This window comes from Mchenga conophoros, linkage group LG22, assembly GCF_057382185.1.
Source record: "Mchenga conophoros isolate Kocher_MC1m ecotype Shallow Benthic linkage group LG22, M_conophoros_male_GT1.1, whole genome shotgun sequence".
NCBI lineage: Eukaryota > Metazoa > Chordata > Actinopteri > Cichliformes > Cichlidae > Mchenga > Mchenga conophoros.
This window is the reverse complement of record NC_140546.1, coordinates 13,331,169-13,355,398: the sequence shown is the minus strand read 5'-3', so window position 1 is coordinate 13,355,398 and position 24,230 is coordinate 13,331,169. Positions and strand designations below refer to the sequence as shown.

Below are 24,230 nucleotides of genomic sequence, written 5' to 3'. Positions count from 1 at the left end.
ACACTTTTGTCAGAGTAAAAAATTACTTTGAGAAAAAGCTGTGCACTTTGAAAGCACTGACTGATAGTGATGTCGCCTCCAAATGTGGCCTCTCACTTTTCACAGCCAGGCTCATAAGTTAGGCTGGGAAATACACCGGACCCCTGTCTCATCTCAATATAGAAGTCAGGAGAAAAAAACTGCTTACTCTTGCCAAAAACCATCCCACAAACCCCACTGGGAATGGACTTAACTTGGGCACAAAGGCCCTGGTTATATTTCACCGTAGGATGGCCTTTGTGCCTCTGAATCAGGCAACACTGAGGCTGTGTCTGCTCCTCGCACAACCTGTCTGTCTCCTAAGCTGACAAGCAAGTCTTATTTAGGGAGAAGCACTGAAAAAGTCCACCGGGATTTCATGGATTTTGTGTGTGGCGTACACGGGGGCGCACACACACAGGTTTACACATTGGCACTTTGTCCAAATGAGAGCTCACTCACAGCACATTTCTCACACTGGAATTGTATGGGGGCAGGATTTGCAGAGAAAAAGAAGTAGAGAAAGGGGGGGGAGGGTGTGGTGGCACCGGTTGGAGGGGTCTTTTCAGTTCTTTTTGGAGGCAACAATAGTCTTTGTCCAAGATCTTCCACTATTCTTATAAGGGTTACCGAAAGAAGGAGGAGAAGCAGGAGGAGGGAGGTGGCCACGCAGGCGGAGGGTGTTTCTCCATAGTAACAATGACAAAACAGGCCAGTTCAACACCAAGCAGGCAAAAAGGTTATTGGAGCTGCTGAGGAGGCACACACAAACCTGTGGAGTAGAGCCCTGTCCACAGAAGGAAAGGAGGAAGACCAGTTTGGTGAGGATCTGTAAAAGGGGGGCAGTGTTGTGTAAAGAAGACAACGAGGCAGGCAGCATTTCCGAAAGCTTTATGACAAAGTGTTTATCAGTCAGTCAAAGAAAGCGCTGGGAGGAACATTATCATAGCAGCCAGCACATCTGTATCCTCCGAGCATGGATCGAGACAGTCACAGTGAGGACACTTTGTCAACTATGGTTCTGGAGAACATAAAGAACAAATTAATTGATGCCTTCAGAGTGACAGGAGAGTCCCGAGAAGATCTCCAGGACTCTGGTTCCACAGTCAGACTGGTCAGCGTGGGCAGGAGTTATCAAGCAAACGAAGAGCTGCGGCGGGCACAGATAGATGGAGCGATAACCTGGCTGAGGTCTGAACTGGTAGGTCATCTTAAAAATCTGACTTTGTTTGCTATTTATCTTTAGCCTTCAACAGGTGGTATTAACAGTCATGGGTATTTTATTCATCTATTATTTTTAACCAAGTTCATTCATGCATATGAAAAATCAAAGCAAAGGACTAGTAATTTTATGTGTAGCTTGGTTATGCTAATTATTTTCTTTCATTGTTGTCATGCAGTTGGAAATGCGCTCCCAGGACCTCCAGCTGGCTCAGACACTGCTGGGGCTCAACACAGAGATCCAGAGACTAAGGAGGGAGAGTTTTGGATGTGTGGAGGTAGAAGGGGGTAACCACCAGTAACTGGCTCCAGCAAAAGTCTATTTTTTTTTTTTTTACTGGAATGAATAGTGGAGAAAGTAAGGACTGTGATGCAAAGATTCAAATGCACTTGCTTATGATAATAAGTTGTATCACTGTAAAGGAACTTAGTTAGCAGTTGCATGTAAAATACCTTCAGTGAAAAAAAAGAAGGTTGCAATATGTTGAATTGTCTTTGATCCTGCTCTTTTCTTTTTTGAAGAAAATTTGCACTTACACAAAGTTGTGATAAACAAAGTGGAAAGAAAAAAAAGACATAAATGTGTGAATGTAAGAGAAATAAAATGTACAATGTCACCGTCTTTGCGTCTTTATTTAGCTGGCATACTGTAACCACTGCAGTACCTGTTTTAAAAAGTGCTATAAAATTCAGGAATGGTTAATAAATACATTCAAGTGTCACTCCCAAACAAGAACAAAAAAGCCCATCTTTATCTACATGTAAGAGCATTTTAAAAACTCATATGTCAAATCAGAATAGTTATCTGCAGTTACAATGAACACATGGAGATATAAAAAAAACAACCTCCTGACCTACTGAATTACATTTCTGGTCAGACAGAATAAATATCAGTGACTTTTCAGGCTTTCAGTTACTGACATGTTCACATGTTTGTACAGTACATGTTAATATTTGTCTAGACAGAGAAAACGCTTAACACAGTGCTTCAAAAGACTGCCTTTAGGTCATTGTTTAATACAGATACTAAAATATAAAGTAACAATATATACATACTGGAAATGTATATACTGTATGATGCTACAGCCATTGATGGGTTAGTTTGGCTAATAAAATACTCCAGACAGCATGAATCATGAATCCTACTTTTCCTGCTACATCATACTCTTTAAAAAATATTTTTTTATTTAATCTGTAGTAGTCTGTAGGAAAACCACTCACATAACTATGACTTCAGTAAACCTGGGTGTACTCTTTTCTCACATGTCACACTGTTAATTTAGTTCCATCAACTTCACACTCCACTTTAAGATTCTTGTTTTAACTTTTAGAGCTCTGCATGGACACTCACCAGAGTATACCAGTAAACTTTTACATGCATACAACCCAACAGGTGCCTGGGGTCATGTGATCAGTACCTGCTGGCTGTGCATCATAAAAGGCTGAGAATTAAAGGAGACAGTGTACTCCAGACTCTGATATGTGCGGACTTAAAATACAGCTAAAAACTCATCTTTTTAAACTCCATTTGCTGTCTTTTGTTTTGTTTTTGTTTTGATGTTCTATCCTTTTTGTTGTCAAGCACTTTGTGACGTTTATTTTGAAAAGTAATATGCAAATAAAATGATAATTTATTCATGGCTGAAAAATATAGGCAAAACAGAACTGTCAAAAACAGCAGTTCCTCTAATGGCCACTTGAGGGTGACTCCAAAAGTAGTTCATCCTGTTAGACTCCAATGTAAAAACTCCCAGCTTACGTCTTGGTACAGAAAAATCAAACAAACACGTGTTTATTATGAATATTAATCGAGCTGGAAGGTGGATGACTTGTGTTATAACTCACCAGCATGTATTTTTATGGATATACTCAACGTTTTGACACTAAAAACAAACAAGTAAACAAAAAAACAACATGGCTGTTGTGCCCCACAACTACTAATTAGCCTGTTTTGCAAAAAAACAAAAAAACATTTGTTTTTGTCTAAGGTGCCTTTTTTCATTTACAATGTCATATTCGTGTTATGAAAATAAAAATAAAGTATAAGCCATGACATTGTTGGCTAATTTGTATGCAGCCGTAAGTTAAAATGACTTTAAGCTTTGTTTTTTCTTAAGTGAAGCGGTGGAAAATGGGGTCACCGTACTCCACCTTGTCTTTGTTAACTGCCTTAAAAGGCACATTTTTGAAAAATTTGTCTGACTTTTTAAGGCACAGAGCTTCTCCTGCAGAACATCCTCCTCGATAAAGTGCCCGAATAAAGCTGCTGAGGCATCTTTAGGCAGGAAATGGAAAAGCCCCCCTCCACTGAGCTGGAGTAGAGACTGCCGCTTCCTTGTTCACTCTCAGAGTCCCAGTAGCTCCCCTCCTCTTCTTCCTCATACGTCTCCTCCTCTTGCTCCTCCTCATACAGCTCCTGCTTGAGCTCCTGGATGCCCGAGTGAAGCTCCATCAGCTGTCGAATCAGGGCTTGATCCTGAGAACGCATCTCCATCTACACACGGAGGACACATCTGTTTAGATTTCACAGAAGCACAGAGCAAACAGACAAATAGGACCAAATACCAAACTGTGAATGAAAGAATTGTGAAGCGAACTTCAGAGAGTTTCTTTCCATCTCAATGAAGCTGAGCAGGTTGTGCTCGCTTTGAAACCGTAAGCCATTTCATTTGAGTGTTGCCCTCTTTCAAATGCAAATGGATCTTTCTGTCATTCCCTTTCTTTTCCTTTTTTTATGAGAGGCTGTCCAACTACTGGCATTGTAAAATAAGATATTCAGAATTCCATCTAGTGTCCAAGTCTGTGCAAAGCACTCAGGAATGCGGGCCGATCTGCATTTCTTTTCTCGGTTAATTACAGCACCAGGCTCAAACTGAGGCTGAGGCGGTGCATAAAAGATTCTGGTTGTATTTCCTTTGTCAACACTTAATTAAGAGAAAACCGTGATTTTCTTTTTTTCTTCTTTGAGATCAAGCCATCTTGGGCTTCACCTCATTATGACAAACACTAGTCCTTTTCAAATAATGTAGAGGCTTCTCAAATCAGCTTCTGTCTGTAGATGAGTTTTTTTTTTCCAGGGAGTATGCTAACCACAGAAAAAAACAACCTCAGCCTCAGCACAAAGCTTTGGGACTTTTTGGTGATATTTTATCACATTTTGCTTATGAATTATAAGCGATACTTAATGCATCTTCTGTCTTTGGTGTGTCTGTTTCATTTTCCTTCTTTTTTCTATCCTTAATTATCTTCGTTTAAGTGTGGGAGAATAATACCATAGAGGCATCCGTGTCATTAAATTCATCTCATGAACACAAAAAGTGGAACAGCTATGGGTTGGGGGAAATGATCATATTGTAAATTCAAATGTCTTTAAATATAAGGTTATGATAAAGATTACTTTGAATGAGGCTAAAAGAAAGTTAATAAATCGTTATAAAATATTGATGAGACGGATAAAAAAAATCTCCTTAGGCGATTTAAACAAGATGTTAAGTTTAGAAACTAATGAAGTAAATAACATAGAAAACAATAGATTTATTAGTCTAGTTCGACTTTAGTTTAGTTGTTTTCTCCCCCTAATGCATTTTGATCAAAAGCTCTAGAAAAGCCACAAATCAACCTTAAGATGAGTAGAAGCAAAAATTTTTCCAGAGTGAATAAAGATCTTTGGATTGTTGTATGCATTAAATAATCACATCTACAGATGTGCTCTATTCAAAATTGCAATGTGATTATATTTGCCTATAATACTTAAAGGTAAGTACACTAAAAAGAGGGTAAAAAGCCAGGTTTTACAATAATTGTACTGTAAACAAATTCAAGTACTCTATAAGTCATTTTAAGTAATGCGCAAGTAATTTCAAGTATTGCATAACTTCATGTATTTTACAAGAAAGGAAACACAAATGATTAAGTACACTGTACTTTTCATGGCCGCGGATTGCACTATGGAGTGGCTTGACCTTGGCTTCCAGGTATTTTAAAGGAAAGGAGGTCCTTTTAAAAGTCTTCTTTGAATAGTGATTGTAAAAGAAAAGAACATTAAGTTGACTTGACCCCATCACGATAAGGTCACATAAGCCTGCAATTTTTGATGGTACTTATTTTTTCTAAATTGATAAAAGGACAGTTGAGTAATGGAACAAAACAAAACAAAACAAAAAAAAGTAAACAGGCAAGATGAATCCACTCCATAATATGGCCTGGCCATGGTGTATAAAGTATATTTACGATGTGAGACGGGGAAATTGTTTGCTTTTCTGTAAAATTACCATAAATTCTACACCACTTAAAATGATTTATTCACTACTTTTATTTATTTATAATTAATGTGTAATTTATTTACATTATAGCTTTTTCTGCATTTCCTGTAAAAACCTGATTTGTTTCCCCTTTATTGTATTGGTTATCTTTAAGTATTTGCAGGTAAATATAATTACATTGTCATTTTAAATAAAACACATAAAATTCTATTTGATAACAGGAGAATTACATACTTTGTCATTGACTGTATTATGAAGTGTTACCATATGTATAAATAAACAGAAAACTCTGAAAATCTGAATTTATTTTATTTAAGGAGGCAAAAGTGCGACAAAAAAACGGAGACTGTCTAATTTTGTATTTTTACATGCAAAGCTCGTCCTGCTCATAAAAAAAAAATGCAATGTGAGCCAAAAGCTTGACATCATCTAATAAATAGACTTGAGGATTATTTCTGGAATTTAAAGGTTAAAGGTTTTAGCCTGAGCACCTCCCTTAAACTATCTGAAGGAAGGTGAAACAGACAATTTAAGGATCTCATTCACTGCTGCTCCTCTGAGGCCTGTTTCCAGGATGTCTCTGTTTCTCCTTGTTGCTCTTCTGTCCGGCTCCCGCTCAGACTGTTTTCTTCTCTGTGTGCTCAGGACACTCGGTTACCATGACGAGCAGTCGCAATAAATGCCAAGCGATAAATCAAGCCGTGACAATGAGCCTTGCACTCGCAGACACACAAGCACATGCACACACAGCCTCTTTGCATGGTGACGGTGGTTTAAAAGGGAGTGACGTTGTAAGAACATGACTTACATGGAGCCGGAGGAACAAAGAAGGCAATAACTTGGGCCTCACACACAAAAACATCAGGGCTGACCATAGAAGTCGTTCTGATGGTGGGACAAATGACTTGATCTTTATCACAACAGACAATAAAAATGTTTTTAGACTTCCCACAGACGTCACAAAAGGGCCACGCAGAAGAATTTACAGGTCATAGATTTTGTTGCTATTTAGTAAATGAGCAAAATTGATATTTTATATTCACCTCAGTTTGAATTTAGAAAAATAAAATGCTTTCAAAACAATAATTCATGCTTTGTTTATCTGTTGAATTCAACTCATTTCACAATTCACTTTGGAAATAAAAGGGTCATTTTAACCCCGAAATTTCAAAGTCTACTCTTACCTGTGCAGATCAGAAAATAACACACATCAGTGGTGAAGGAAGTATTTAGACTGTTTCCTGAAGCAATATAGCCAATGTGGCCCTATCTATGAAATATTTGCTGAACAGTGGCCACTCTGACTGTCTGAAAAAGAAAAATGCAAAACTATGGGACAAGATTTCTAATCTTAGTGAACTAACTCAGTAATGTTTGTCATATTCCATCATTTGGCTAAAACTGCTAAATAAATTCATGAATTTGGTCAGCAGATTAAGCAAGTCCAACAAAATCAATTTGTTTAACTAGAACATTTACTACAACAACATTGTACTATTGTACTGCAACATTTTACTAGATTTAAGGAAATTATATACGAAATAGTTATTTCTTCATCAACAATGATTGACTCTGACTTACACAGAACTTTGAATCGCACTGACCCAAAGTTCTGAAAGTGTTTTAAATTTCATTTTACATGCACAAGATTATATTTTTTTGCATGCAGCTTTTAGTACAGACAAATAATATTTTTTAAATCTTTATTGTGTAAATAAACACCCCCTATTCCCAGAACGCATAGTTTTGTACAACTCTAACATGAGCTGCCACAATAAAACTAAAGAGGGCTTTAATATAGTTGTAACAGGAAACAGGAATCTGCAGGTGTTATATACGTATAGCAAGACAAAATTTATTAGGGATACACCGTTTCCCTTACAGGCTCGATCAGAGTCCCAGTCTTACCAGTTCCCTTCGCAGCCAGGCCAGTGCACTCTCTATGTCCAGTTTGCTTGCTTCTCCACCAGATGTGCACCCTTCCTTGACATGGTTGGTTCTGGCCTCAGGGTCCCTGCTTGTGCTCTCTTGTGCTCCCTTGCAGTCATCAAAGGTGGAGGTCTTGCAGGAGAAGTCCCGCAGTCTTGTTAGGACCACCTCCATCATGTTAGGTCAGTGATAGTTCTTCTAACCGGAGTCTCTTCTACACCCTCTGCTGCGTCTTGCCTGTTTTCGGCCGTAATGCAGCTGCAAACAGCCTCGTCTTCTGTTATGAGCCCTGCCAGCTCGGAGGACTTAAGAGGAGCTCTCTCTCTCTCCCGTTCTCATCTTTCAAACATGCTCCTTCCTCCCTCCCTCTGCTCTCCTCCTTTTTCTTGCCGTCTGTTTCGCAAACATTAGCCCCCAACTGCTTGGCAGAGTGAACTGGTAGCACTGGTCTGGCGAATGCCACTGAGCTGGTATGACGTCAGTGAATTGTCCGGATGCCTGATGTGGAGCTGTTTGGTTTTTTGTTTTGTTTTGTTTTTTTTTTTTTAAATCAGACACACAAACACAGAGATCATTAGGAAGGAGATGAGGGAATTAGCCCGGTGGTTGTCTTGAAGATGACACAAGGGTCCTGTTGTGTAAACTCACACAGCTTCAGTGAGTTTTGGTCTGTTAAAAGATGATGGAAGGTGATGATGCTGACAGAGGCATAAACATTAAGTCCTATGGTGTACGTGGAGCTCACTGCCCTGAGTGGCCTACGTCAGGGTCAGGATCTAAAGAACAGTGTGAACAGCCATGTGTAACTAACCCTTCTCATGCCATTTTCCCTTCACTCTGTAGCCCCTGGCAACCCACTCCTCATCTATTCACACGCTTTGGTAAACCAAACACAGGCCGGCTGTACGGAGCCTGCATCGACCAAAATAGCCCCAACACACTATTTTTAGAGTTAAACTGACTCCACTTTTAGACTTGTTTAAGAAAGCAAACGTCACCCCTCTCAAAAGGAGTTAAAAAAGTCTTCAAGTCTCATTGTGCAAGTGTGTCATGTTCCCACTACTGCTTTCAAAAGGAATGAAAAGAGCTGATGTAAGTGTTTTAACGTCACACACTGCATTGGGTGAAACTCTCAATTATATTTCTGCAAAAGGCACTTTGTCTCAGCCTGTCGGCGGTTGAATGTAAGATCGATTTAAAACTGGGGTAAGCGTCATGGTTTTGGTATCCCTGGACAAAAAAACATGGCACAAGAAATCTATGGGACAATCATTTCTAACAGCAGAGATGGTGTGAACCAATCATGTTGCTGTACTCTTGCACATAGAAGTGCTGTTAAAAAGTATTGCCCCCCTTCAGACCTCCTTTGTTTTTTTTATTTTTTGCCATATTTGTCAGAGTTAAATGTTTCAGATTGTAAAACAACTTTTAGATAAATCTGAGGAAACACAAAATGCAGTTTTTAAATTATGATTTCATTTATCAAGGGAAAAGGGGATTGAGAATCTACCTGGGTGTGTGTGGAAAAGCAATTGCAGCCTGAACCTAATGACGGGTTGTGTCACTCTTGGCAGCAAGAACTACAATCAAGCACTTGCTGAGTTAGTCATTGCTGTGGAGAAATTTTGTCCCACCCTTTTTTTACATATTTGTTTCACTTCAGCCATATTGGGAGGGTTTTTCAGCATTAATGGTCTGTTTACGGTTGTGAAAAAAACCCATCTCAATCAAATGTAAGTTCAGACTTTGACTAGACCACTCCAAACCCTTCAAACCCTCCATTGCTTTTAAGCACTGATGTGATGTCTTGTGGAAAATCCTGCTGCATAGCCCAAGTGTGCTTGATCTTTGGGGAACAAATGGCTGCACATTCTCCCATGGGATTTTCTGGTAGAGTTTTTATGCTTCAAGTAGTAGTTTTAGGTCCGCTTAAAAACAAAAAATCAATCAGGGGTTCCTCAGGGGTCTGTCCTTGGACCATTATTGTTCAACCTTTACATGCTCCCATTTGGTACTTTCATAAAGAATCATATCATAGCTATAATATCTCATTCTTTTGCAGATGACATTCGGTTGTACCTATCATTTTCCTCATATTATCTATCTCCTGTTCACAAACTAGTAAGTTGCACTGAGGAAATGAACTGCTGGATATGTAGAAGCTTCTTGTAACTGAACAGAAACAATAAAAATATTTATTCTTGACTCAAAAAGTCAGAGACAGAGAATTTGTTCATATTTATCATGCCCTTCTCTGAAACACACAGCAAACAAATCAAGAGCCTTGGCATTATTTTGGACGGTCACCTCAGTTTGATAAACACATCAATATGATTACCAAAACTGACGTCTACGACTTAAAAAGTATATAAAAAGTCAACAAGTTATTATATTAAAGTGACTAAGAAATTGATGCAGTAAATGGATTAATCCATGCAGGATTATCCAAATCATCATTAAAATGACTTCAACTCAATGCAGTAGTAGCCAGTAGTGCATGGAAATGTGAACATATTACCCCAGTATCCAAGTCTCTCCACTGGCCCCCAGCTCGACACAGGCTAACCTTTAAAATCCTTCTGTTAGTTCATAAAGCTCTTAATAGTTTGGCCTCCCAGTGGATCTCTGACTTCCTCAGCGTCAATAACCAAATTAGACCTCTCAGGTCGTCAGGTGCAGATCCTTTAACTGTCCCTAGAATTAGATTTAAGTGTGCTGAGGTTGCTTTCAGTTTTTGTGGTCCTGCTCTTTGTTTTTTTTTTTTGTTTTTGTTTTTGCCTGTCCCGTTTGGCTCTTTTGCCATCAGAATTGTTGTCTAAAGGCAAAGAAAGATGCCCAACGGATTTACTTTACCAAATTGACCATCCCAGCCTTGCCGTAATGGTCCATTTGATTCACCTTTTATTGTTTCTTTTATTTTCACTTACTGAATACGGGACAGACTTGACTGGGGGAAAGAAGGGGAGAAAGAAAGAGGGAAAGAGAAACAGCTGAGAAGAGGGACGGGGGAGAAGAGCAAAAGACAAAAACCAACAGAACGGGCAGAGAAGAAAAAAATGCATATATCAATCACCTGGGTCACCTGCTGAGAAAGAAAAAAGAAAACAAGCAGAAGAGAACAAGAGTAATAGAATAAACAACATCACAATGATATATGGGAATATGACAGTAAATACTAAATATTAAACATTATTGTGCAGCACATAAGATCAACAGAACACAGTGTGCTTTGAGGTAGGAGCCAAAAAGGGTGTAGTTTGTGGGTGTGATCACCCGTGTGTACACCTGTGAGCATGGACGCGCTTGTTTTTTTAAAAGGTTCCTTCATGTAATGATCTGCTAGAGGGTGTGGGGGGGCCACAGCCCCGTCCTCCAGGGCATGAAGCAGGTATGGAGGAGATCAAAACTCCAGACATCCAGAGGCCCCCAGAACACAAGAGACCAAGGAAGACCAACAGAGGGGCAGCCGCGCCACTGTCCCAGAAAGAGCTGAGGAGAGTCCCAGATGAGGGCTCACTCAGCAGCCGCGGAGCAGAAGCCAGGGGGAGTTGCAGTGACGCGCCCGTGAGCTCCGCCGGCAGCCAGCCGCGCCTGAGTGACCGAGCCCCAGGCCGAGAGGCCGGGGGCACCCCACCTCCGAAGTGGCCCGAGCGAGCCCCAGGCTCCAGGCCCCGATACGCGGCCGCCAAGGAGTTAGCCGGTGTGTACCTGGATGCCCATCCCCGGACACAAAGAACCACCAACGCACCGATATCTGAGGGGGTCCGCCACTGGCAGGGGAAGTGGTGGTAGGGGGAGACAGGCCTTCAAACCTTGGAGGGCCTGAGATGTCCCCAGAGAGGTGGCGGCTGACACCCAACCTGACATATAGACACAGACATACAGGCACACACAGATACAAACATCCATTCCCACCCTCATGCTCTCATATGCACTTACTCCACACTCAACCAACGTGGAGACAGACATAAAGAGACGCTGTACACACGATCACACTCCCCAAGCGTACTCTACAAACCGGGTCTAGATACCCTTGCCCCTGGAGGGGGGAACTGCACCCAGACCCAGGTGGTGTTACCCTTTTCCCTGCGGTGGGGGGAGGCAGACCGCCCCGACTCCGCAGCAGCAGGAAGGCCCCACACTCCAGACCGCAGTCGGACGGCCAACTCCTCCTCCTAGCCCCCCCGCTCCAGCAGGTCGCAGAGAATGGGGGTGGGAGAAGACTCCAAACCTCCCTCCACCCGCTCATTGTAGTGTTGATGCATGTGTGTTCTAAGGTGCATTTAAAACCCAGGAGGGCATGGAGCTACCTGCCAGAGAGCAGCAGGTAAGCGCATGGTCCCTCCTGCTAGCCCTCAATGTCTACGTGTATTTAAAATTGAGAGGTGGGCAACGATGCCAGGGGTGGGGTGTACACCCTGATGGTACTTTGGATTCCGTGTATCGTGCCCACCCCCAAGATCCTATATGTATGTGTAATGAGAGTGTGAGTAATGTGAATGTCTAAGTTGTGGTCCTGCTCTTTGGAACCATCCGAACGCTGATCTGAGGTCAACTGGAACAAACTCAAAACCTTTTTATTCTCACAGGCTTACTGTTCAAAACTTTATATATGTGTGTGTTAACTTCTATTTTATGTTTTCATAAAGTTTGTTTTGTTTGTGTTTTTATTTCCTTAACACTTCGCAGACCTACACTGGTTTATCTTAAAGGAATGTACTGTATAAATAAATTATCATTGCGATTGATCACCACCTTGTAGGAAGCTTAATTTTGAATTAAAGGTTTAATTCAATCAAAAGAAAGAAAAAAAATACTAATGTTTGCCCTGTGATTGCTCCAATCTGTACTCATCCCACCACCTCCTCAAAGGGAAGCCAACTTCTCCATCTTCTTCCATTTCCTTCCCCTGACCTCGCCTCCTCCACTCTCTTTACCACCGTTCTCTTCATCTATTATCACCTTCTTATCCCAGCAGATCAGCTATTCAAAATCATTAAAAAAAAAAAAAAGCAATCTCTATGATCGATCAGATTAAAAACACTGTTACTGCCAACTGATAACGTATCAGCATTTACTCAGCAGGGCTAACGCTTTTAATGCCAGTTATTCTTTCAAACATTTCATACGAGTCCGAGTTTTTCTTTTAACATCATTTTGATAACTAAAGCGAATGAAGACACACTTTAAAAATAGAAACATAGATCTAAATTAATGAAGTGTAGACATGTAGGTCTGTTTAAGTGGATCCTTGTCGCCATCTTCTGGGTTTTTTTTTTTTTTTTTTTTGAATCAGTCGCCAAAACAAAAGCGAGACTAAGTTTTTTAGAAAGACTTGCTACCCATCCACTATGTTGAAACTCCCCCGGGGCTGTTATTGGCTCATTACCGATCCAAATAAAGAATAAACAAAATAAAAAACATCACCGACATAGCTGCTGTTTAATCCACCCACAGATTGAAAATTAGTGTCGTTTTTCTTTTCTTTACCTGTCAGCTCCACGCGAATATTTCTTCCTTTTTTTCTGTTTCTGCAACTCAGTCAAAGCTGTTCAGGTTGAACTAATAATATGCTCCACACTGCCAATAAAGACTCAGTGTGAGTGGCTGTTTCCATTCAAAGTGAAAAATAAAGTATCTCATTGATAAGTTAATTCCACTGTACGTGCAGGTGCTTGGGAATCTTTCGGGGGTTAAAATCGGGGTGTTAAGTAAGACTGCTTTCATCGGAGACGAGTTTTGCTGAATTTGGAAATAATGGCTAAGTGATAACGCAAGAGGAAAGGGCGCACGGCCCGTGTGGTTTGATTATGTAATCAGTGAGTGCCGGCTGATCAGAGGAGGTGGGCGGACCCCGAAGAACTCGAGCGGTAGTTTGGGATGTGTGAAACAGTGAAATCCTCTCCCGATTAGTGAATTAATAATCAAAGCTGAATTTGGGTTTTAAACACAAAATATTCATTAGCTTTAGGAAATTCAGCTTCGCCCCAAATTATTTCCCTTTAATATGTTACATTTATTACAGAAGTGTGTCTGTTTTGGACCCCATGTGTGCCATCACCTCCCCCGCCGTCCTTCGGGCCGGCCGGCTCTGCGTTTGCACACGGTGCAAAGCGTTAGTCACAAGATTGCATCAAAGTCTTTGCGCCTTGCACCCCAATTCGTTAGAGAAGACATCCAGCGGCCGCTGAAAGACGTCTCAAGAAGGCACAACTCAAGATCAGAGAAGAAAACAAAGATTTTAAGTGAGATAACTGAACATTAATATATATATATATATATAATTATTGTTTTTACTTCTTTTTTTATGTTTGTTTAAATACGTTTTTTTTTTATTTTTTAGTCTGAGTATTTTTCCGACTGTCTGAGAAGACAGCAGTCATGTTTAAAAGCAAGGATCCAGAGAATTTTCACCTGGTGTCAGAAGAGAAGAAGAGATACAGCACACCGGAAAGGTAAACGATTAAAGTTTGTCTTAATAGTGTTTCAGATTAGAGTAGAGGAACATGTGATTCCCTGTTTCCAACAATAAACAGGTGAATAAAAACAAGCTTAAAAATATTCATTGTGCTTGAAGGTTTGGTGTTAAATTGTATTTTAAATCAAAAGAAACAGAAAAGGGTAGTTTCAAAGTTTTACAAAGTGCTTTGGGGGAGTGTCTGCTCACGTTCCTCTGTGACCTACTGGTTTTCCACACGGGACTGGACTGGTCTGGGGGTCTGATGAGATTAGCTGTGTGCAAATGTGTGTCTGACTCGGATCATTTAGCCGGCTCTACTTCTGCTTAATAGGGAAGTGTGCACAGAGTGCAGCAGCAGCGCATAGACCCACTTTTAAACACTCGTTAATCAGCGATTGTTTGTTTGGTGTCCTCTGATGTTAATATTGTTATTGGCCCTATTATTTATTAGGTTACAAGACCAAGTCAGTTTTAGTCGGGGGGTTACAATGAGGTGTAACAATAGTCGTGCCAAAAAGTGATTTCCGGTGTTCCAGATTAACTGCTTTTATGCTAATTGGTTAGATTTGTTTACAGATTGATCATTTTCATCGAGTGGTCTTCTCTGCCAGTGTGTCATGCGGATTAACTAGTTAACCTGGAGCACCGGTATTTGCCAAAAAAAAAAAGATTAGCGGTATTTAAACCGCTGCCAAGGACTTGGTGATCTATAATCTGTCAAGCACACCTGTCATGGATGATATCAAGTCAGATCTGAGCCAGAAAGAAGTACCGTTATGAAGTAGAATGAGCAAGCAGCTTTTGGTAAAGTGACTTTTACATATCGTTTATTTAATCCAGGTAAAACGCACACTGACATATAACAATGTAACATAACAGCTCTGTAAAGATAGTTTATGCACATTGTTGTCGAATTTGTTATTTATTTGTGGACTGCAGCTTGGTGTGTAGGTACTTGCTCATTAATAAGAAAATAATGACTTCCCAAGCGCTTTCTCCTTCTCATCCCTGTGATGCATTCACATTGCGAGCGATCGTGGCTCAAGAGTTGGGAGTTCGCCTTGTAATCGTTCGCCTTGTAATCGGAATCAGAATCAGAATCAGAATACTTTATTGATCCCTGGGGGAAATTATTTTTTGTTACAGTGCTCCATTTTAAACCAACATTAAGACAAGACAGACAATACGCTAACTAAGAATAGTACAATATATACATATATATACATACATACATACATACATACATACATAAGTCACTCATAAATAAATAGCTGGAAAAGAAACATGTGTAGTTGTAGCAGCAAACAGTGTGTTAAGTGGATGCGTTGTACAGGGAGATGGCCACAGGCAGGAATGATTTCCTGTGTCGTTCAGTGGTGCTTTTCGGTAATCTCAGTCTCTCACTGAACGAGCTCCTGTGACTGACCAACATGTCATGGAGTTGCCGGTTCGAGAATTCATAAAAGCGCTATACAAATACAGGCCATTTACCAGGCACCAGTCTAACCGGCTACGCTGGTTAGACTGATGTTTTTAACCAACACCTTTTATTGCATGTAATGCACAAACACACCAACAGAGGGCAGTAATATCCCTTCAACATACATTGTAAAATTACTATTACAACATAGACTGGTGAAGTTATCACTGATTCTCTGTGGCTGGATTGATGCAGAGCTGACTGTTCATGGCCAGTTAGCAGAAATAACTTGATAGTAATATAATGATTAATAATACGTGATGAATTACTATATTTAAGGTGATGGTTTTGATTACAACCCCCAAAGCTGCAGGGTATAATTTAATATTTCTTTGCTAAAATATCAAAAGCCTTCCATAGATGGGAGCTCATGTTCCTCTAACAGCTGTATATACCTTTCAGCATTGATGGTGCCTTTCCAGGTTACAAATTTCAACTCGTCTGACCACAAAAAAGTGTTTCACTTAACCTCAGTCCATTTTTAATCAGCTTTGGTCCAGAGAAAACAACACTGTTACCGGATCATGTTGTTGTATGGCTCCTTCTTTGCACAACAAGTGTTCCTGAGCCCATGCAGTGATTTCCGCGTTAAAGCCCTGTTTTTGAAGCAATACTGCTCAAGGGCCTAAAAAAATCATACATTTTCACAGATTTTCGGCCTTATCGCTTACACACAGAGGTTTCTCCAGATTCTCTGATATATATTTTTTTTTTTAAATGCTACTTACTGTAGATGAGGAGACATTCAAAGTCTTTCTCAGTTAAATCACTTGAAATGTTTTCTGTTATACTATGAATAAACTATGAATTATGAGATTTTTAAATGACTGCACTCTGTTTTTATTTACATTTTTTGCAACTTCCCAACTTTCCTGTCCTCAGCTTTCTGACCTAATTCTACTTTTTATACGAGAAATGTACTAGTACATTACCATACGGCTTGTCAAAGATTTGCTTAATCTCCAGTCCTAAATATACAAAAAGCAGTGAACATTAATGTAGCAGCACAGGTCAGCTGGTCACAGACTGTACACAAAGATGTTCACAGTTCACAAATGAAATTATGCTTGTTTTGTTTTGTTTTTTGGGTTTTTTTTTTGAGTACCTCTTTTCCTCCTATTGCGCTGCTTCACCCAATCTTAGGGTTTCTCCACCTGCCAAATCCCAAACATGGTTCCAAAGCTAGAATGTCAAGCATGTGTAGGAGAAAATGGTCTTCTTTGTATAGGTTATTGGTGTGACCTTCCACAACAGTCCCAATTTGCCATGATTTTCCCACCTGTTTGTCATAGCCAATGACATCAGTAGTCATGAAATGTTAACGTAGACTTGAATTACTGCACATCAAAGGCTGCGTCCCTCTTAACTCTGATCCACATCAGTTTGCTTATTGAGCAAACAAATGTACACAGGATACCAAAGCCACAGCCCTCCTCACCACACTGAACCACCCAGGAAGTCTCTTTAACACAATCACCCCCACTGCTCCTCTAACCTCATACTTAACGCTGGCTTTCGTCAGGGCTGTGTGCTAAGTCCTGTCCTTTATGCTTTGCTTTTTGTTTTGTACAAACGTGACTGCAATCCAGTGGACCCCACCAACACCCTTATTAAATTTGTAGATGACACTTGTGTTGCTGGATACTTAACTTGACATAGATGAGGTTCAGAAACTGTCTGTGTGGTCCTCTGCAAACAACCTCAAACTCAACACCAGTAAAACCAAAGAGATGATAAAAAGTAAGGCCCAACCCTCCACTAAAGCAACAGATTATGGCTTTAAGTTCCTGAAAACTCATACTGCAGAGGCACTTAGAGGTCTGCCAAGACAGCAGAAATGGTAAAAGAAACAAAAAAAATCCACATAGAGAATACATTTCCTGATAGTTTATGCAGAGCAGTCACATAGAGGAAAAGCTGTTGGTGGCCTTCTACCCCTCAGTCATTGTAAGTGTACTACATCAGTGTGGTACTCTGGAGAATAAACCTTTGCAGATGGTCGTTAACACTGCCCAGGAATCAAGTGACTTCCCACTGCTCTGCTTGAAGGACATCTCCAGCTCTCAGTGTCTCAGGAAGTCAAGGAAAATAATTAAACTTTTCCACCTTGGGTGGCACTTGTTCTACCTCCTACCCTCAGTCAGACACTCTAGGCATAAAAGAGCCTGACAAACATTCTCGAAACAAAGTTTTTGTTCCCCAGTTCAACCAGAACTCTCACCCCTTTTAATAGCTATTCTTTAGTGAAAGGCATCCCTTTAAGTGATTCCCTGACTGTACAAGTATGAATGTCTTCCTTTAAATCAGACTTAGGGTACATCTAGTCCTGACTGTACCTGACTGACCTGCATGCAGTCAACGGGAAAATAGGATTAAAATGTATGCGATTTGTTCATCGAGGTAACTGCATATGTGGATAGGCTAATAGAACTGGATAAAACTGTCAGGTATTACAACCCATGGCTGTCTAAATCTGACAGGAAAAAATGACTTTTGAAATGGATACAAGATAAAGCTACTGAAATGAACACAGAAATTTTGCACTGTATTATACATCAGAAAGTGTGTACGTTAGTGCTAAAAATAACCATGTTGTTGATGTTTTAACTAAAATAATTTCGTTAGGGTAAGAGCACTGAATCGCAGGACTTGGAGGATCACGAGACTGAACATGGTGACATAGCTGTCAAGCGGCTTCAATCAGGGCAAAGTGCTAAAAAGAGTATAGGACCTAAGAGCAAAAATTTGACAGTTAGAGGAAACTCAACGACATTTCAGAGCTCTCAGATGCTACACGAAAGGCAGATCTTGCATTTGCTGTTAATGTGATTAAACTTCGCGTTTCCACCTCAGATTCTGAACTTGACTGTAATATTCAAACATAAAGCAGGCTAGATTTATTTCATTGAACAAGAGAAAATAACGCAAAAGCTGCCAACGACATAATTAAAACACAAGCAGAATAGCAATGTGCCATTGCTATTAGCACATAAAGTTAAAAGTCTTGAAAATTTTCCAAAACATCCACATTTTTCCTCAGAATTGGAGATAATTTATCTGCATTTCAGGAGCAGGACCACACCGCCATACACTCCCTTTCCAGTTCTTTATCTATATATGAATCCCGCTGCACTATAAGCTGTTCTTTCTTGTTTTCATACCCCACCCTCTCTTTTTCTATCCATCTACTACTCATTAGAACGTGGGGATGTGCTCGGCCCAGGAGCCACCATCAGTCCCCTCTGAGGCCTTCCCCAAACCACAGCCTCAATTCATATTCAAGCCATCTGCCATTATCTACAGCAGATGCTGTCAAACCTAAATGAGGATGTGCTAATTAATTGTTTTGGGAAATGTTGGCATTTTCACTATAACTATTTTACATTTTTATTGCCTAATTGTAACTTATCTACCTCTAGAAGTTTTTGTTAATGTTAAGGGTTAAAAATTTTGTCCACAACTCATTGCATTCACTCTGTTTTTGTGTATCCAGTGTGCCAAACCACAACATCTTACAGAAAGATGGCACGGGTAACATTAAGCACTGCCATGACAACAGCCGTGCTCAGGAGGATCGAGAGACGGAGAGGAAAGTTGCCAGGAAGAGGCTCTACCTGGTTTCTGTCATCTGCCTGATTTTCATGATTGGTGAAATCCTCGGTGAGTCACGGTCGTTTTCTGCTTTTATTTTGTGATGATTTTTTTGTTCTCATTTTCTCGGTGCGTATCCCATGATGACAGCTGATATTTGCGTATTGTTTGTAAGTCAACAATACACGCTGCCATTTCTGTTATTTTCTGTAACCTCTGACCATCTCTGTCTTCCTTCACTCCTCGTACTTCTCTTTCCTCTCACTTGTCTGTCCTCAGCCAGCTCTCTCACACCTACTTGTGGCCACCTTACTTATTTTTCTTGAATTATATATACATTCTGTATCCCTACAAGTGTAAATCTGACATTGCTGCACTAATATACCAAGTAGTTAATCCATTTCACTAACTGTCCTGGTTCTGTCCTTCTGCAGGTGGGTATTTCGCAGGCAGCCTTGCGGTGATGACAGACGCTGCCCACCTGCTGGTGGACTTAACCAGCTTCATCATCAGCCTGTTATCCCTTTGGCTCTCCTCCAGACCAGCTACACACAAACTCAGCTACGGCTGGCATCGTGCAGGTACATTCATTACAGGATGCGTCTTCCAGTTAGTATGTAATTTATTTGAGCTTTTCTTTATTTTATTCATTCCTTTGCAACTTAATTTTCACCAACATGGCATGCAAAATAAGTGGATGTCACTGCAAAATAGCAGAGCTTTCAGTGCCATATGCTAGGAGTTACATCCTGCATCCACACATCACAGATATATTTATAAAAGATCACATCATAGTCTCAAACTAAAAGATTTTTTTCAACTTGATAGATTATACTTTGATACCTTTTTATATTGTTTGTTTTACATTTTGTGTTTTTATGTTTATGTAATGTCGTAAACATAAAATCATTAAAAGCCACAAAAGGTTCAGTTTCTTTTAAATTCGTCAGTTCCTGACCAGTTTCAGGAACACAGCTTACCCCCAAAACATTCTTTTGGGTAAGCTGTGCCTGTAGCAACTTGTGATTTAGCTGTTTAGTACCATTGATTCCTCCTGCACATTTTCGGCTACGTTTTCTCTGCAGTTTTTAAATTTATCAGGGAGAGAATAACCATCATCATCTCAATATAAAGACTAATAATCATAGCATCGATGTAAGCTGCAAAAGATGCTTTTAATTGTGACTGTTGCAGAAACAATGAAAAATGGTTTAGCAGCATAAACCCAAAATAAATAACAATATCAAAATGTGGAAAAAATATATGAACAATATAGTGCAAAACTGAGTCAGTGGAGTGTATTAAAACCTGCTCTAGTACAGCGGTCTCCAACCTTTTTTGCGCCATGGACCGGTTTTGCCCGACAATATTTTTACGGACCGGCCTTTAAGGTGTCGCGGATAAATACAACAAAATAAAACCAGTACTGGTACCGAAAAAAAGAAGATTTATTCATAACACACGTGAAAAGACCCAGGAAAACTGAGTTAACGATAAAAACGATAACAAAATAACGCTAAAAACCCTGAAAACCATACATTTCACACCTGAGCCTCAACTCTCGCGGCCCGGTACCAAACGTTTCACGGACCGGTACCGGTCCGAGGCCCGGGGTTTGGGGACCGCTGCTCTAGTATACTTAAAAGTGGAGCTGGACCAGTTCCTCAATCAAGAACTCACAAATGCCACCAAATTCCTGGAGGGAGGTTGCTGAAGCTATCGGAATATGGAGGTGAGGGAATATAGAAAGAAGTGGAATAACTTGAGGCACAAATATCTTTACCTCTGGGGAAAAAACAAACTGGCTACAACAAAAAGCGGGGACCCGTGAGGGAAAAGAGTATCTGTATTTTATTTGTTTCTATTTTCCCGTCTAGATCAGGTCTTACTGTGTGTATTTTTATCAAGTCATCTTCTCTAACTGCATATTGAAATTTGAGCAATTTGCTGTTTCTTGTTGTTTCCAGCAGTGTGCATGACTGCAGATCCTGTCTCTCTCCTTGTTTCTTATTAATGCAGAGATCCTGGGTGCGCTGCTGTCTGTTTTCACCATCTGGCTGGTAACAGGAGTGTTGGTTTACCTGGCCGTGGAGCGCCTCATCAGTGATGACTACACCATCGAGGGAGATATCATGCTCATTACCTCCGGTTGTGCTGTGGTGGCCAATATCATGTGAGTAAAGTGAAGGCTTGTTCGTTTTGGAGTTTGTGATTTAATTAAAGCCATTGCAGAAAGGAAGGCAGCACTTTTCTTGAACTCTTGAAGAATGGTCCTTCTCTCAACAGCATGGCGGTCGCCCTTAATCAGTCCGGCCACGGCCACAGTCATGGTGGGCTCAGCTTTCATGGGCATGGTCACAGTCACAAGAAAGGAGGAGACAAGAATCAGATCTCAAACAGCACACACTCGAGTGATGACTGTACGGATGTAGAGCAAAATCATGGTGATCACGGTAAGTAAAATAACGTTTTTTTTATGCCATTTTAATATTATAGGTCATTATCCTCATATTAAAATGGAAGAAAAATGCTTTCTGTAATTGATTTTATTGTTATTCTTCTTCTGCCAGGACGGAGAGCTCAGCAGGCCAATGCAAGTGTGCGAGCAGCTTTTGTGCACGTGTTGGGAGATCTTCTCCAGAGCATCAGCGTGCTCGTCAGCGCCATCATCATCTTCTTCAAGGTAAGGCCTCTCTCTTTCTGTTTGCACACACAGTGTGACCCAACAGTTTAAAACAATTTAAAAGTTACTACTGAAGTTGTGGATGTTATTTTGATAATTATTAGTCCGAAATGTTCATACACCCAGTAGCTAGTCGCGTGCAGCGTACAGTGGCTTTGATGTAACAATTCCTGCATTATTTTTAGCTTCCAACGCTCAATATTCTCAGCACTAAAAACACATTCCCCCCTGAGAAATGTCAAGCAGCACAAAGCCGGGGCTGTTTCCAAAAGGAAAGATGGTACCATGTTCACTGTTCACGTGCTGTTCAGTCATTTCGTGCCTTTCTGCAGAGTCCTCAGTGAGTCCTCAGTGAGCCCAGTGTGTTGTAGTTCTTTTCCCCAGACTGTCATTACTGCCAAATTAAGGCCTCCTCTTATATAAGATGTAATTAATTACCACTGTCCCGTGTTCTTTAATGAGAAGCAGTTGGGGCCTTTTTTCCTCTGTAACTGGTGCAGATTTTTACACTGAGAAACTGAGCTCTAATAAACAGAACTTTTTCATAAATAGCAGTTGTATAGCAGACGGTGTTTTTCAGCTTGGAAAACTGACAGCACCATTAATGGTGTTACTGTCTGCCTCAATTGGAAAGCACTTTGGGTCAACTCCTGCTGGTTTTAAATGAGCTATGTAAACTGAAGTGAATTCACTAATATAAATGAATTTGTTTAATTAAATATTTCTGCTATAACTCATTTTCTCCGTGCTTCTCTTTCAGCCAGAATATAAGATGGCTGACCCCATCTGCACGTTCGTGTTCTCCATCCTGGTCTTATGTACCACCTTCACCATCCTGAGAGACATCCTTCTTGTCCTGATGGAAGGTGAGGCTAAAATTACTAAATCAACACTGCAGTGCAGTGCTAATGTTTTCATTGGAATCAGAGTCTGATTTGTCTTTTCTATCCATGCCTCAGGTACTCCGTCGGGGGTGAAATACAGTGAGGTGCGAGACGGCTTGTTAGCGGTGAAAGGTGTTACAGCGGTCCACAACCTTCACATCTGGGCCCTCACCGTGAACCAGGCTATGTTATCGGCACATGTAGCCATAGGTAAGAAAGAATTGGGGGGGAATGCTACTTGATGGGTTCTTTATTAATCTGGATGTGATTAATAATATCGTTAGTAATCACATCCATCGTCTATGATGTAGTCTACGGGGAAGACAATGGATGGTATAAGAGGACATACACTATTCTGCCAAGATGGCAACCACTTAGGGTGAGACATATGCACTATTCCACGCTCAGCTTTTTAAGTAATATGGATACACCATCTGGGTACTTGTAGAGGACTTTAAATAGCTGTACTTGATGGTATGAATGTACTTGTGCACTCAAAATAGTAAGTGCAAGACTGGAACAACATAGTCTGGAATAAAAGCAAATTTTAGTTAGATAGGTTGCTACTATGTCTCAGCCTTTTGTTCTTCCTGGTCATCCTTGACCAAAAAATAAAGCTCATAGATGCAATATAAATACAAAAGGTGACTAACATTTGGTTTATCACCAATCCCTTTGTTTTCCTCTCTCCTCCACAGATGAGTCAGTGGATGCTCAGACTGTCCTCAGGGAAATGACACAGGCTTGTTTTGCCTCCTACAAATTCCACTCCGTTACGATTCAGATGGAGAGGCAGGCCGACCTGAAGCCTGGGTGCACACTGTGTGAGGACCCTAAGAAGTAGGAACCCGCCGTAAATCTTCAACTGATCCCAGCGAAACAAAGCCAAGATTTGTCTGCTGTGGCGCATGTGTCGATGGCAGTCGGCGCTGCTGCTGGGGACCTTGAGGGCTTAGTGACAAACTTGCACGACTGTGTCTAGAGTGCCTTTGTATTGACAGACCTAAAGAAATGTTTAAAAGAGCAATGAGGGTGGCTTTTGAATGCAAACGATTTTACGGGAAACACTAATGTCCCCCCTCCTTTGGGAAGTTTTATCCATTCGTAGGTATAGTTTTCATGATCAATTTCTGCTTTTAAAAGTGTTCATTGTGAAACTGAAATCACTGAGGGGTCTATGCAAAACTGCAGTTCAAAAGTCTCGTGTCAGTGATACAGGGTGTTGTGGTTTTGTGTGATTAAGCAATTATTCACTTTATTGACCTCAGACATCTGATACAAACCATCATTTGCACATTCTATCATAGTATGTTTTTCTATACACTGACTGTTATACCAGACTCCTGAGTGTAGTTTCATACATGATGTCAACACTTCTTCAAACTTTGCATAAGTAAGGTGGAAAAACTCAATAAAATATTCATGTTTTTCAAATACTCTGTATTCTGAGTTTTGCTCTGTGTCAGTGGAATAAGAAATGCATCTTGGGGGGAGGGGTTGATTTCCACCATAACTAACCCCCACCTTTTTGACCTTGAGCCAATTTGCAGTTTTCAGTAAACCTCGGGGGCTGTTTCGTTGTACCACCAGCCTCTGGCATGCTGCAGACAATCAGATATTAATGGCTTGTGTGAGTTTGACCTTCGTCTATCCACCTGTGTCCTGCAGTGTGAGCTGCAGGTGTCCTGAGCTTCAGTGGCGT

At 40.6% G+C, this 24,230-nt stretch overlaps 3 protein-coding genes across 3 annotated transcripts; 2 read left to right on the top strand and 1 right to left on the bottom strand.

The window, feature by feature from the left end:
* The first annotated feature begins 745 nt into the window (after positions 1-745).
* Positions 746-1,855, top strand: LOC146548942 (alanine and arginine rich domain containing protein). The gene is made up of 2 exons (XM_085263168.1): positions 746-1,219; positions 1,419-1,855. The coding sequence occupies exons 1-2, from the start codon at positions 995-997 to the stop codon at positions 1,539-1,541; spliced, it is 348 nt and encodes a 115-aa protein (XP_085119294.1). The 5' UTR covers positions 746-994; the 3' UTR covers positions 1,542-1,855.
* On the bottom strand, positions 1,854-7,796 carry LOC146548941 (uncharacterized). Its single transcript, XM_085263167.1, has 2 exons — positions 7,410-7,796; positions 1,854-3,733 (listed from the first exon to the last, which is right to left on the bottom strand). The coding sequence occupies exons 1-2, from the start codon at positions 7,605-7,607 to the stop codon at positions 3,446-3,448; spliced, it is 486 nt and encodes a 161-aa protein (XP_085119293.1). The 5' UTR covers positions 7,608-7,796; the 3' UTR covers positions 1,854-3,445.
* Positions 7,797-13,297: 5,501 nt separating this feature from the next.
* On the top strand, positions 13,298-23,964 carry slc30a8 (solute carrier family 30 member 8). The gene is made up of 10 exons (XM_085261868.1): positions 13,298-13,675; positions 13,774-13,885; positions 18,864-19,030; positions 19,396-19,542; positions 20,981-21,134; positions 21,248-21,414; positions 21,532-21,644; positions 22,405-22,510; positions 22,604-22,738; positions 23,227-23,964. The coding sequence occupies exons 2-10, from the start codon at positions 13,812-13,814 to the stop codon at positions 23,370-23,372; spliced, it is 1,209 nt and encodes a 402-aa protein (XP_085117994.1). The 5' UTR covers positions 13,298-13,675; positions 13,774-13,811; the 3' UTR covers positions 23,373-23,964.
* The last annotated feature ends 266 nt before the right edge of the window (positions 23,965-24,230 follow it).